This window comes from Botryllus schlosseri, chromosome 11, assembly GCF_051294905.1.
Source record: "Botryllus schlosseri isolate E-star chromosome 11, Bs_hap1, whole genome shotgun sequence".
NCBI classification, from domain to species: Eukaryota; Metazoa; Chordata; class Ascidiacea; order Stolidobranchia; family Styelidae; genus Botryllus; species Botryllus schlosseri.
The window spans coordinates 20,880,426-20,895,978 of record NC_137246.1 but is presented as its reverse complement, the minus strand read 5'-3'; the positions used below and the strand labels follow the sequence as shown (position 1 = coordinate 20,895,978).

General features: G+C 42.2%; 1 protein-coding gene across 1 annotated transcript; it reads left to right on the top strand.

Annotated features, from left to right (window-relative positions):
• Nucleotides 1–13: 13 nt before the first annotated feature.
• On the top strand, nt 14–11,375 carry LOC145450206 (poly(A)-specific ribonuclease PARN-like). The gene is made up of 10 exons (XM_080328713.1): nt 14–212; nt 1,121–1,226; nt 1,285–1,460; nt 4,451–4,622; nt 5,195–5,386; nt 6,682–6,871; nt 7,631–7,784; nt 7,846–7,958; nt 9,078–9,287; nt 10,691–11,375. The coding sequence occupies exons 1-10, from the start codon at nt 14–16 to the stop codon at nt 11,234–11,236; spliced, it is 2,058 nt and encodes a 685-aa protein (XP_080184839.1). The 3' UTR covers nt 11,237–11,375.
• The last annotated feature ends 4,178 nt before the right edge of the window (nt 11,376–15,553 follow it).

Here is a 15,553-nt window from a genome sequence, read left to right as displayed (position 1 = left end):
ATAGTGAATAAAGATGGATGTTACTAGGCATAATTTCAGAGAGGTATTCGAACACGTCGAGCGGACTATAGCGGACGCGACTTTCCTCGCGATAGACGGCGAATTTTCGGGAATTACAAATTCCGCATTCAACACCACAAATTATGATTCGCCAGAAGAACGATACTACAAGCTCCGACATAATATTTCGGATTTTCTCCTTATGCAATTCGGTAAGGTTCTGAGTTTGATGCGATGTGCTCTTTTATAGGGTCGTGAACTCGGAATTTTAATGGTAATTGCTGAATGTTTAGAATGTGCAATGTTAATATTGATTTTGTACAATCACATTGACTCTACTCTCCAGGTTACAGTAACTGTTTGCCTGCAAGTCTGTAATGGATCAATTCGTTTGGCATTTTGACACTCCTGGAAGCACGAAAATTTACCAACACACTTGTCTAAATTGGAAGATTTTCTTCTACCAGCAAAATGCGAAATTCGGGCTTTGTTTTAATACAAAATTAGTTGAAATTCATGTAGGTTGATGAGAATATATTGGTGTATGAGCGGCTGAGTGTACTTCCATATTTTCTAATACTTCCTCCTGCACTGAGGGTATTGGTAATGGTTTGTATTGCATATTTGTACACTAGGCATTAGGCAATAGGTGCAGCGGTATGAAAAGTATTTGAGTCGTGATTGCTCTGAACAATATTGCTAACAAAGCAATACCGATATATATGCAATGACGATAATGCATAAGCGACAACGTAGAATCAGCTGTTTAACTGGATGTCGCGGATCAATACATTCAATCAGTTCAAGTTGAGAATTCCAAAACAGCACAATTGGCTCCAATGTTATTGAATTTCGTGGACACAATCAATTTGACGTTCTGAGAAGTTGAACCAATGCATCAAAACCTGCCAAAAATGATATAGCTTTGGTAACAGGAGCATATGTCGTGCCAGTGCTGTCTTGTCTCATATTATAAATGAACTATAATAAACTATTTGGTTCGTTTCATGTTGTGCAGAGCAGATACCTCAACCAGGAAGCTCATGTCTGGTACTGGCAGCATGGATGTATCGATTGAAACGTTCACGCGTTCACCCGATTTCGTATCTGATTTCTGCAGGTCTCGTAGCTTTCAAGTGGGACCCCGACGAAGAGAGATATGTCTCTGAAGCTTTCAATTTTTATATATTCCCATTTCGATCAACTACCCCGGGTCTTCCTGACAGGTTAGTAAGAACATTTCTATCTTTCAACCCCCGTCTTCATTGTCATCATTTGTTTTAGGGTCTTTTCATGTCAGAGCTCCAGCATCAATTTTCTTAGCGCGCAAAATTTCGATTTCAATAAAGTGTTTCATCACGGAATTCCATATATGAGACAGCAAGAGGAGTTGGCTCTGAGCAATTCTCTCAACGAAAAGCACATGATGAGAATACAGAGCTTTAAATCGCCGGGGAAAAGTAGGAACGTTTTTTGATTTTGTTCTTGCTTTGCTGTTTCTCTTGAAAATAACTGCTCAGCAGTGAATAACTTGGAAGTCTGACTTGCATAATAATTTTTTTGCACATGCAAATATATATTCATATTGAAACGCAATATGTTCGGCTGACACTCAGCCCTAGTAATCGTGAGCAGCTAGTAGAGCAGTGGTTCCCAACCTTTTTTCACCCACGTACCATTTCGAGGTTTTATGCAGTGCTCGCGTACCACCTACTTAAGTTACGCGCGCTGAATGCGGTCAAAAAATGTTTCCATCATTTATGACGTCATAATGACGTATTTGGCGCATGCAAGGCGTAATAGCAAGTACTATTAAACTAGGTAGTATCAGCCAGGGTTAATGGGATACATACAAGCCTAATTGTTTTTTCACCACCGCAGTCACAAGAAGAACAACATAATAATGAAATGAGAGCAAACAACAAGCGTCAATTGTTTTAATGCGATGGCTGCATTTGCTATTTTCCACTAGCTCAGTGGTTCTCAAACTTTTTAGACACGCCCCCGTTTCGCCGTTTCGCGCCCCCCTTATCGTCATATCACAAAATTCAACCAGCAATCCCAACGAATAATTTGATGGCATGGAAGGTTATATTAGCAGGGCCGTAACAGCATTTCGTCCCCCCCCCCCCCCCAAAAAAAAACGTCACCACCCATAGGGTGATAAACCGAACTTCTGGGGTGCCGTCTAGTGAGGCAGCTATTTTCGCGAAACATTTCAATAGTTCATGATTGATTCGGTCAACATATTCAGGAATTGCATATATAGATATTGCTATCAATTTTTACCCTCTCTCTGCTCACGTAATCAGATTTACAGGTAGAGCTGAGTGAGGTGTGTTTGAAAAGGTAGGACCCCTCATTAATAACTAAACATCTTCAGTCGTATACCCATCGGCAGGAACGAACGAGCACTTCGTCAGCCCCCCCCCCTAAAAAATGGGGTATTAGGCTCCCATATGGTGATAAACCGACCCCCCATCTCGTTGTTTGCTTTTGCCATGGAATTATTTGTACTGTTTAGCGAGCTGGCGCTAAGCGCGAAAAATTTCGATAATTCATATAATAAAATCGGTCAATAAGATCGGGAATTGCATGTATATTGCTATCAATTTCTTGTCCTCTCTGCTCACGTTATCAGATTTACCGGTAGGGCCCGTAATTAATAATTAAACATTTTCGGGCGAGCGGACCCGTTGGAATGACTTAGTTACACTATGTTATTTCGTGACGTCCTGTCTGCTATACCAAAAATATAGAATCACCCAAACGTACTAAACTAAAAGACGCACACGATTTCAAATTGGTATTTCGTCACTGGAATTTAGTTTTTCCCTGCGGGATGGTATTTGCCTTCTGAGGTTTAGATTGCCAAGACATAGGAACGTTCGGCGCCAGTCATTTAGGCGCTTATGGACAATTAAACCTATCTGTATTTTATATATATACCGACGTTTTTGGTCAGCGTAAGGGCAGTCCTATTCGTCCAAAATTTTCGCACTGCCTATCGTTCTGGCGCACCTCTTGGAGTCGCATGTAATATGTCCTAAATCGTTGTTATATGTCTTGGTGCGTCGTGGCGCGGTAATGGCCAACGCAGACATGTCCATTTCTATAAATCTTGCGTGTTTTTCTTGGGGGAAGAGTACCAAATAGTCAGGATATTTGTCAACTTGAAATCGCGGGGAAAATCCCCCCCCCCCCAATTAAGTGATTTGAGGTGCGGCAGTTACGGTCCTGGTTATGAGTCTTATGACAGTTGATAAGAGAATTCTTAAATATGCAATTAGGACTATGCACAAAGCAAAAACAATGAATTGGAGGTAAATCGCGCGAAGAGCGAAAAACTTTTTCAGTTGGAATCAGCTTCTCGCTCCCTTCAGATGCTTTCATGCCCCCCAGTTTGAGAAAAACTGCACTAGCTGGTCGATGCATGGCATATGTTTGCTCACAGCGCACCGAAAGTCATGCATGGGCGCAACAAGTCGGTTTCGTTTCTTCGACTTGGATAGTCATCAGAGATGAATATCCTTGATCGCACTCCCACGTAGAAGGGAAAATTAGCAGCTGGGGAATAGCGTGAGAAGCTAGAGTAGGGTTGCCATACGTCCTCTTTTAAGAGGATTTGTCCTCTTTTTTGACTTTTTTTAAAGTGTCCTCGGAGGACGCTCTTTTGTCCTCTTTTTTGAAAATTTAGGTAACATTTAGAGCAAAATGCGAGTGATATGCCGTAAATTAGCACAGAAGTGACGATCCGGCGGCTATTCCGGAGTGAAAAACGGTGATTTGAGCTCTGAGCGAAAAGTTGACCTCATATTTTAGTCACAGACCTAGCAATGTGGAGAGAAAAACGGTATTTTGAGCTCTAAGTGGAAAGTTGACCGGTTCTTTTAGTCAACCGATCACAAAGTGGGGAAAATTCACCGATTTTTGAGAATTCTTCTCCGGTTTTGCAAGTCTCAAATTTCTGAAAAAGTGTCCTCTTTTTAGATTTCCAAAATATGGTAAGCCTAAGTTAGAGTCGAGTATGAGGAAGCCACGCTAAGCCTGAAGTTTGTTGGAGAACAATCTTTGTGTTCAACACCACCTTAACTTATAACTTCCTTCGGTCGAAAAAAACAGAATCTACTCGCATACCACCTCGAATACCTTCGCGTACCACTAGTGGTACGCGTACCACAGGTTGGGAACCACTGTAGTAGAGAATTCAAAGGAAGTTTGTATATCAGAAGCCGTATCACCGAATGACGAGTGCCAGGTGAAAATCTTTGGGTTTATTTAAATGTGAATATATTATTCCATTTAATTTACAGGTTACTGCACAGGCTCATTCATTATTTTATTTCTTCTAAGTGTTATTCAGTAGGCTTAGTTTTATTCGGTATGATGGAGATCGCGCAGCCTGTCCACTTTCTACGTGTCATTCTTCACAGCTTACTTTCCAATGTAGATGCCGATCTACTCAACCGAGACTCGAAGAGTCCCATGGGCAGTCCCACAATGATCACAGACATGAAAACGCAAGTTTTTCTGGAAGGCGTCAAGGATAAAATCAAGGAATTTTTAAAGACATCCGACGAGAGCGATGTTCTGGAACTGGAGCCGTGTAATAGTTATCTCAGGTATGGCAATTTCACTCTCGTGATAGCGGTGTGAGTTAGGGCGGTGACTTCAAGTCACAAATTCGGCCAATGTAATCATAGGATACGTGTGTGCAACTATTATAGCAAATTTCGCCTGAAAGTGTCTTTGTCCATTTGCCTGCCGAGCGACTGTGACCTATGATTGTAATCTGTTCGAACTCGCCAGGGAATCAAAATTCATGCCCCAGTCGCGATTCCAATTTTTTGTGATTTGAAATAAATCAGCTGAATCTGGATTTTAGCCTGATGTTTGAAGGCCAAAATGGCAATTTGATTTTCCTCTTTTGGGTTTAGGTGTGGGGTGGAGTGGCGAATAGCAAAGAGGTTCAGATTCTTCAGCTAGGGAATTTAAATAAATATATATATATATTGGCCAGTTGTGAATTGACCAATTGACCATAGATGTCGCAACACTGAGAATAATAAACAGCAATGGCTTATCAAGTTATTGTCCGCATGGCTCGAATCATTGGGAACCAGATTTCTGTACGTCCGACACTACTCTGAAACGATGTGTTAGTGATGGATGGTCATGCTTTGCTCATTTTCAGAAAGATTCTGTTTGAAACCGTCCCTACCATGTTTTCCGAGCCTCTGCTGTTGGAATCGCGAACGACTGAAAAAACAAAATTGCGATATCTGGCGGTGTCGCGGCTGGGCAGCGACGAAAACAGATTGAGGAAACAGGAGGAGGCCAAAGCGAAGGACGACTCGTCGCTGCTAGACGCTGTCGGATTCTCTAGGTTTGGTGCCTTCAAGTGTTGAACGGTGCAATCAAGTGCCGCATTGATCGAGTTTGAGATCTTTTGAACCCGGGCAGAATTCCATTTTGTTAGTATGAATTTGCGAGGTTTAGAGTATTGTGTTCGATAATTGCATAACCGAAAATTCTCGATCAGTAATCCCCAGAGGTCGTCAATAACGGGCTTCTACTTTTTCAAAATACTCAAGTATGTTTTGCCTACTTCCACTTCCACTTATAAGCAAAACCAGGCCTGGAATGCTTACTAGAATACTTCTACAATTAGTGGCGCTCATTTGAAAAATATATCCTGTACAAGCCTTTCCATCTAAAATAGAACTTAAACTGAGTATGAAAGTATTGCTTCCAGTTTAACAGACATAATTTTAGTTCAGACATCTCTACTTTTCAACATTTTCACCCTGAAGTGAACTCATATGGTCTCCGGTCCTAGAACCTCTCACCTACTGTGGTTGTAGGGGCAACTACATCATTGAACAGGCCGATAAACATGTATTGGAGTCGGCCGCGATACTGATATTTTTGTTAGACAAATATAGGTTGGGCTAGAGCAAGAAAAGGCTTGGTGCAAACATGGCCGTTTGAATATTTAATGCCTGTAGTTTTCCTGGATTTTCGGGATATTTCTCTGGAATATGGACAAGGGGCAGATTTTTTCTAAATTCTAAAAGCAGCCTTGGCATATAATAATTACAGCACTGAATTCACATTCCTTTGAATGTATAGAACCTTGACAGGGTTGTAACCAAGTCGCAAGTCAATCTGCCTTTTATAGTTTTGACTAGAGTCAAGCCAAGTCATTTTCAATTCAACAACGAGTCAAGTCCGAGTCCAAGTTAACGAGCAGAGGGTTGAGTCCGAGTCATGGTATTATGACTCGAGTCCAAGTCATTTTGTTGACTGCTCAGTTTCCAGTTAAAGTCTTGTTAAACCTAACTTTTATAACTCTGTTTGGTGATATCGAATAGTTCGCATTTATAATATACTAATTTTCTGATAGCAATTTCAAGTACCAGTACCAATAGGCGAAATACCAACGGTGTGGTTACTTCACTATTCTTCGAAATTACATTGAAATGTCGGTCTTGGCCGTCTGACTTTCGAGTCATATGACTTGGCTCGAGTCATACGCAATGACTCGAGTCCAAGTCGAGTCAATACACAAATAGACTAGAGTCGAGTCAAGTCGAATCATCAGAAAATCGTGACTCGAGTCATTACAACCCTGAACCTTGAAAAATATTCATGGAAGTAATGATATCCTCTTATGAACAGGGTGGTCCGGTTACTGAAAAGCAGCGAGAAGCTCATCGTCGGGCACAACATGCTGCTGGACCTTTTATTCACCGTTCGTCAATTCATTCAACCGTTGCCCCCTACTCTGGACGAGCTGAAGGCGCTGGTGACCGCCAACTTTCCGCTGATTATCGACACAAAACTGATGAGCAGCACGTTGCCATTTCGGGTAAGGTTGATTGACGATGTGTTCAGTGACGAAGCTCTCAAAAAAGTTTTCCCTGCTTGCGCCACTAGGGCGATTATGTTTTGTAACTGCATCCACTTTTGGAAACCAATCTAATTACTTTTTCGTTTCGGATTCGGTCAAGTGGCAAGTAATTTTTGGACAAGTTTGCTTCACTTTTACAAGAAAAATTGTCGCTACTAACGGGTGAAATTGAGCTCCCGCGTCACGGTAAAAATTGCCTCTATTGTTTTGCGTTAGTCATGGTGTTTCATCTCCATCTCCACTTGTCCTCGACCAAATCTACCTTTTAAAATTACTTTCTTGATTACTTATCAATTCTTTCAATTTCTACTTCTACTTGTTTATTTAGTATATATTTATGACCCTACTTCTACTTGCATGCAAATGCCAACCAACTCTCGGTTATTGCCACATTATGAAATGGTAGTTTCTCTCATCCTATATTGCGACTCTCGAGACATTGACGTTACATTTAGTACAGATGCTAAATAGCAATCAGAGGCCTCCGATGTACCCTGTTTTTGTGCGGTTTTCTGGATACGCATGATTCAGCGTAGTTCGCTCGGTTCTAGGATTCGGCCTGGACGCTATATTGGATTTGATCCCGTTTTAGGAAACTCGATTTGGAAATTTGGTCCAAGCTACCGCTAATTCTGCATCTGCTGATTTCTCGCATTACTTGCTGTAACGGCCGTGATTAAATCGGTGAAATTTGTTGAATGTTGATTGTTGACGCAGGAATTGATACCTGTCACTGCGCTCGGCGAATTGCACAACAGACTGCATGAGAAGCCGTTTGCGTTTCCTACGATTGTGCCTCCTGACAAATACCGTTCCAACGTCAACAGCGATTCCAATTTGCACGAAGCCGCCTACGACGCGTATATCACAGGTTGGTTTGCGAATTGCGAATATTAATCCCCCGCCGGTAGTTAATGCAAGGTTCGATTCAGGGAAATCGTTTCTGGGAATGCTCGATTTTTTGGCGTCCTTGAAGTCGCAGGATGCAAAGAGGGAAGTCTTTGCCAATATGTCGTCGGAAATCATCTCTCCATATTTGAATAAGGTAGTATCTGTATTTGTCTGGTGAAGTTGAACGTCTTGAACTCTGCTTGTGAGTGACAGTTTTGGCGCCTGCAACGAACCGTAACCTGTGAACCATACTTATATAGTTTCTGTTATTCACGTCTTCGAGTCAATTTTAGTCATTGTAGCTTGCAAAATTTTCACTGCGTTACCTCTAATAATTTTCTATACCGCTCGACACGACGAGTAACTGATTCCACAATCTCGCAGTTACGGCGTCATCATGTATAATGTATATAAATAGATTATATATCCCTTGCAGAATAAAGCAGTTTCGATGTGTTTTCTTGATCAGCTTACAACTTTGCTGCCTTCAGCAAATGCACGCCTACAAATGCCGAATGTTTTGTTCGTCTTGACCAGTGATTCCCAACCGCGGCTCTGATTGACCTCTAAATATGCCACAAAATATAATAGACGACAGTTGTTTGTTTCTATGAATAGGTACAGACAATTTCTGTATATGAATGCTAGAATGAGGGATATTAGTTCTGTTTAAAGCCGTCCAAGGCCGCTTCTGAAAACCGGGAAAGAGAATTCTTGCAGACTATCGTCAAACGCATGGATATTTTGAGTTCTGCTGGTTATAGACATTTATGCGCCGTCTCTGTGAAGAGCAAATTTTGACACAATTTTACTAATGTCAAAAAAACGACTCACAGTCAAGTACAACTTGCAATAAGTCTAATATTACTTGATGTATAATCCCCTGCAAACTTTTGCATTAAGTGCTGGAATGTATGAAGACTGAAATATACTAAAAATACCATTATATCGTTATGTGATAGCTCTTCAATGTATAGCACTCAAAATAACCGAAATAGAGTCCATAGAAGTCTATGTGCATGCTTTTGAATTACCTGGAGGGTAAGATCCAGAGGTAGACAAGCAATTTTTGAATTTTCGTTATAAGTCGCCTATGTGTTATCATGCGGCCCCATACATACTGATGTTTGAAATGCGGCTCTGACATCCACAAAGGTTGGGAACCACTGGTCTTGACTATAACATATCGTATCAGGTGTGCGCATGCAAGCACGCCCCTCTACAGCTTCCGAATAAGATTGACCTCTTATGTACAAATAACATTGCGGCACAGGTGTTCCTGATGAGAAGCTCTGACATTCCGTATCTCAACATGAGCGGGAACGATCTCTGCCCGTCACGCGCCCACGTGTTCCACGTCCAGTTTCCTACGGCCTGGAAGTCCGGGGACATCCGGACGCTGTTCGCCCCGGTCTCGTCTGCAATCTACATATCTTGGATCAACGACACGCAGTGCTTCGTCTCGCTGCTCGACAAAAGCCAGGTGACGATTTGCGGACTTGCGGAGGTGGTCAAAATTGTCGGCATTGTAGCTCCGGTACGGAGATATATAGAACTATTTAGTGTATAATATATATCTATGCTGGAGCAGAGGTAGAAGACTCGACTAATAGTGGTAGTGGAAGTAGCTATATCCGAGAGCAGTGAGAGCTACTTCAAGTGGAAGTAAAAATTGACAGTGTGAAAAGTACTCAAGTAATTTTGAAAAGTGGATAGTGTGAGTGTAATTTTCGAGAATATGTTCAGTCACTGCCGTCTTCCACACTTCCAATTTAAGTGATGCAATTAGGAAAAACGTAAATGAGTGCTTGGAAAGAAGTAGAAGTACTCAGTTACCGTTGGTAAACAGTAAAGTAACTATGTGATGGAGGTGTAACGCGGCAATGCCCTTGTTTCGAGAATAAGACTTGTACTTTACAAAATACAAATATAGAACTACTTTGACCTAAAAATGTCAACAGTTTTCGTGACATCACAGTTTGGTGGTAGGAAGTCAGAAAACTATAATCCTTGACCATTGGACTGGGGATATTGCTGTGTTTCGTATAACTTACACTTTCAAGGTGTCCAGATGCAGCATTTCCAGTTTACGTCATGTTCGAGTACGGCAATGACTGTAAAGCTGTTGAAATGAATGCTCTGCAGTTTCAAAAAACGCCTTTTAAGGTTGATGATACCTCGTTTGAATATCGGCTGAATATCTCGGTCTTATCGGTGAAGATGTTGGATATCGGTATCGGCCCAAAAATCCAACATTGGTCGGGCTCTAGTCTTAACTATGGCATATACGCTTCACGGCACTAAAAATTTATTAACGAGAATTATAGTTCCGATACTAGTTTCCACTTTGTAAGGCTGCAAACCTTGATTGGCCGTATCGCAGCATACAAAACACAGTACAAGCCACTAACGTTACCGGAAACAACATATTTCTGAAGTCATGATCAAGCCCCGACATGTCACAAAGCGCAATGAAATCGGTGTGGTCGAAAAAGTACCAAATTTTTTTTAGCGTGACGGATAACAGGCATCATTATATTCTTTGTGGACACGTAAAAGGTACAAATTTGAACATGGACATCTTACCTACTGTTACGTCATAATGAGTGATACTCGACTAAAAGCATAATGCGTGATTCAGAATCAAATCACTTGGGTACTTGGTTTTGCCCAGCCCTAGTCGCAACACATAAACACTTGAGTAGTGTAAGTAGGCAGAACGTATCAGACTGCTCGTAACAAGCCAAAATACTTGGTTACCAGAATTTGTCAGTGAAGAGGTACTTAGGAATGGTACCAACGATGACTACTTTGACCACTTCTGTGAGTTGCCTGTCCGTCTTGTGATGACAGGTAATAACAGCAATATTTTTATTTCGTATGCAGGTTAGACAAGTGCGTAACACTCTCATAAAACCTGGCGGCATGGAGTCGAACCCCTACATCATACGCACTTACGAAGAGTATCAGCGCGACGTCGCTGGTCAGTCGTTTACGGCGCCACCCTGGCGGCCCAGAATCAACGCCACGCCGTATTCGCGAAACAAAGTGTGGCGGCCAAACTCTTCTGCCCATAATTCGGCCGAGTCCTCCTCGTCGTACATCACAAACTCTAGCGGGGGCAACGAAACACCCAAGAGTAGCACTAGCAGGAAACGGTCGGGCGAAGACGCCGCGCTACCGAAACCTTCGTCGGTACGAAGGATTTCGTCAACGTCCAACAGGATAGGTAGTCTCGATCTGGAGGAACCGGACTTGAAACGACACCGGGTCATTGACGCCGTGTCTGCCAGTGTCCCGGTCGCGCAGTCTAAAGCGAAAACTGATATTCCGGCCCTGGCGGTTTCTGAACGTCGCGACGAGGACATGGATAACTCCGTGTCAACTTCGAAGCCGGCAGACGAAATGTTTGAAGTACCCGAATGGGAGTAATGATATTTCCCGGCGGCATACGGTCTGCGTTGCACGCCATCGGGTTATTCTGCCGTCGCCTCGCACTGCCTTACGGATGTCTCCCCCACTGTGAGAATGGTGGTAAGTCACAAGCGAATAAACGAGTCACGCGCGCCAATCTGTGTGTTCGTTTGGTTGTGTGAAGTTTGGGGTGGGTACTGGCAATGTCTGAGAGCGGTATCTAACAGGGTTGTAATGACTCGACTTTACTGAAGTCATTTTCTGAAAAATGACTCGACTCTACTTCAGTCAGTTTGTGTTTTGTCTCGACTAGGAACTGAGTCTGTTTGTTTTGGAGTATTCATGGTGTTTGTCGACTACTATGGTCATTTACACCAGGCCGATATTCTTCTTATTTTCCGTAACTGCCGACTTATAGTACGGCCCACCTCTAGGCTTTTTGTAAGACACCGCTGACGCGGATGAGGTGGCGAGGAAGGAGCCGAGTCATTTCGCATGACTCTATCACCATGGTTATCAACCGGTGTGAAATTGGACTGCTTAGTAGGGATGGTGTGAACCTCTGAAAGGTTCAGGTTCGTGTGAACGCGAACCTTTTTGAAAGGTTCTGTGTGAACGCGAACGTGAACCTCATGACGTCATGTGACGTCATATTGCTAATTCCAACCCTTCATGTCAGTGAAGTGACAGCCTATGCCCTATATTAATGTACATTGTACAAACACGATACCTAGATACGTTCTAAACATCACCAAATGTATCAACTGGGGCAATGGAATGATACAATAATCTCATAAAATCAATAACTTCCGTCACTTTGCCAACAATTTCGACGAGGACTTGCCTAGGAATATAAGCTTACGCGTTAACGGTCTAGGCCGGACCGGACAATGTATTCAGAGTCTGAATATAATTGCTACGTTAATATTGAGCAGAGTGTAAAACGGGTTTCTGTACTTGCTACCGATATTATTACACTTTAACAAGTTATACAGCAGGAGCCAACACCCTAATCGCACGGATTCGATTTGCATTATACAATAAACATATGACCCCGTAAGACTGCTAGATTTTTTACATCAGACAACGATATCAATTCTATTGATTGGTTGAACAAGCATCATTCGCTGACTGCCTAGTGCCTACATGTAGTGTATTTCGCTCTTAATGTGTGATTGCGGTTCAAGCTCACAGCAGAGAGTCACTAAATATTCTCAAACAGAAAGCTGGATATTTCGAGCAAACTTTTGTAACAAAGCAAGCGAAATGTTTGAGATTGTCAAGGTGCATGCACGTTTGATGTTGATTTTTTTATGCTGTCGGCGCCTTGCATAGAGTGGCCCGCAGTTGAAATGCAATAAATTTCAACCAAAGATGATATAATGAAGTGAAAATTGTAATACATGAAAAAGGTTCACAGTGCAGAACCTACCAAGGTTCGTTTGTGAACGTAAACCTCTAAATTTCCGAGGTTCACACACAGAACGCGAACGTGAACCTCGCGTTCACACCATCCCTACTGCTTAGGTGTGCCACGAGAAAATGCGATAAACGAGGTCCGCGCGTAACGAAAGTTAAAGGGGCACTGCGCTCTAAAAATGATGTGGTCTCAAATTGAAGGTAAAAACGAACAAAAATTTTTGGCCGAGGCCATTTCCCTCAGAACGCCACCGCAATGGAGCTGTAATTTATTGAAATTTCTACAAGACCAGCTGCCGCGGCTGCTTACCCGTTACATGGCACGATATCTTCACCGTCGCACTTGCTCGACGCGATTAGGCAGTCACGCAGAGAACGAATTTTAGATAGTTGTCAGACGATGTTATGAAGGAAATGTGTCTAAGTTTCGTTCTCTGCGTGACTGCCTTATCGCGTCGAGCAAGTGCGACGATGAAGACATCGTGCCATGTAACGGGTTAAGCGGCAGCTGGTCTTGTAGAAATTTCAATAAATTGCAGCTCCATTACGGTGGCGTTCTGAAGGAAATGGCTGCGGCCAAAAATTTTTGTTCATTTTTACCTTCAATTTGAGACCACATCATTTTTAGAGCGCAGTGCCCCTTTAATTAGTCCAAATGCTGAGTGTTTCATAATCAATGGTTCTGTCATTTGACCCGCTGAAGACGTGTAATGCGATGCAATGAACAGATAGAAGGATGTCGGAACGACCAGTTACGGTCTCTCAATCTGGCTTGTTTGCTCTTTTCATTCTTACCTTGGATTGGGCGTTGATCGGGCTTCTAATTATTAAGACAATGTGAGCACAGCGACGTAGGGTAGGAGAATCTCAGATAAATATAACCCAACGATGTTATGTGAAATCTCCAACGCTACGCTACGGGACTTGCTACGCTACGGGACTTGCAACTGCCAACAATTAAACCGGGCCTCCACCGGCAACGGTGGTTGCACAGTAACTCGCCCTCACGTAGTAGCAAGGTGATAATTAAAAAGATGTTCACCTTTTTCTAGTCATCCATAAGAACCGGGACATTTACATTACGCAGGTCGATGATCCTTTTCTGTTTCTTTTTTTTAATCACCAATTTTTCAACATCTATGATCGTTATATACACCAGACCGTTATTGCGTACTATTATTCCTGATATGGATCTTATAGCACGGCCCACTTTCGCTCCAACATTTTGTAAGACACCCCTGTGCGGACCGGGGGGGGGCGACGAGAAGCCTAGATGAACCTCCAAAATTTCGGAAACGATTCTGGACTGGAACCCGCGACCACCCATTTGTGTTGTGGCAGCGAAGGTTTGCGACATCATTTTTGTAACGTTTACGTACCTTCAGATTTTTCACTGAATAAGGGTGACCTGCAGTTTTTCGATGTATAATTTATCATCCAGGGCCATCCTATGCGATGATTTCAACGCTCATCACACGTCGTGGGCCATGCGTGCGGTGAATGAATCGCTGGTCCCTTGTCGATTTAACACTGGTCTCGCGAGATATTGGGGCAATATGACCGACTACGGTAGCAGAGCGACTTCTTGGAAGCTATCACCTTGTCGCTTTCACCATCAACAACAGTGCATGGTCCTTAACCAGGGGTCCAGCAATTCCAGGGACAGACAGACAGTTTTGTTGAACAAAATTGCAATAAAAATATAATACATGTTACACAGGGGGTCCGGGAAACCTCAAAATTTGCAAAATGTGAGATGACCTAATTTTTTTTTAATCAGAGAAATCACGAAGCAGTTTCGCTTCATAACTGCTAAAACTTAAGGACTCTTGTAAACATAATGGCCGTCTGAGATGAAATATTCTACTGTGCAAATCAATTAATCATCAAATCGCCAATAGACTACTGATACAAACTGTTTAGAGATGTTTTGTTGTGGTTTCGAAATAAATTCGTTTGCAGAGAAATCTATTTTCTCCTGTGATATAGCCTACATAACGACTATTCCAAAATAACTTGATGAGCTGCTACATATAAATGACTAGGCTTGACGCCATATTAATAGAATGATGATCATGTATTTAGGGTTACCATATGCCCTCCTTTGGGAGAATTTGTCTTCCTTTTTCCGGTTTTTGAAAGTGTCCTCCGAGGCAGACATGACTCACATGAGTGATTAGGCCTACTTCATGAATGTAATCGATTGCGATTACGATTAGGCCCACTGGCGTAGCAGCATGTGCTGCCGCCCCTGGCTCTCGCTTAAAATGCCGCCCCCCTAAGTAGACCGAAGCAAATTTCGACATAAATTCATGTTCAAGCAATCTTTTCAATAAAAATTATTTCAAATAATATGCCGCGTCTCAGCCTCACCGTCTTAACGTTAATAAGGCCAAAAATAATAAAGACAAGAGATAGCGCATGACTGTATTTCATTTTCGAGTCTTAATTAACACTTGTATAAATTTAAGCACAATCTGCCAATCTCACAATTATTACCAACTTATACAGCTCCTAGGACTGGTTTACCTTCACAGCATATTGGATTCGCCCAAACATAAGCCTACCAGAAATAAATTTGCTTCGTCATGAGGAGAATATGATAACAAATTGGCATTTCTTTGTGGACTCCGAGTCAAAATACTCGTGTTTACTTATCAAAATACTCCAGACAAGGCTGTGTCACCAAAAAGAGTTTGTGTACCATTCAAAAATAGTACATAATTAGTACGGCGATTTATTTTTGACATGCCAGAAAAAGTAAAAATTAGGTCAAAATTGTATCGTTAGGTCAAAAAATGTCAAAATTGTTTACAAAGTAAAAAAAAATTTTGCAACCTGCATTTCGTTTGTAGCCTATCATAGATTTTGCAGTGTCGGTGAACTTACCGTTTGACATTTTACAGATTGTAGCCT

Bases quoted from the DNA above. Each gene is read 5' to 3' on its own strand.
- LOC145450206 (XM_080328713.1), top strand. From the start codon at position 14: ATGGATGTTACTAGGCATAATTTCAGAGAGGTATTCGAACACGTCGAG. The intron at 1,227-1,284 runs GTTAGTAAGAAC...CATTTGTTTTAG, and splicing joins ACCCCGGGTCTTCCTGACAG to GGTCTTTTCATGTCAGAGCT. The intron at 1,461-4,450 runs GTAGGAACGTTT...TTTCCAATGTAG, and splicing joins CTTTAAATCGCCGGGGAAAA to ATGCCGATCTACTCAACCGA.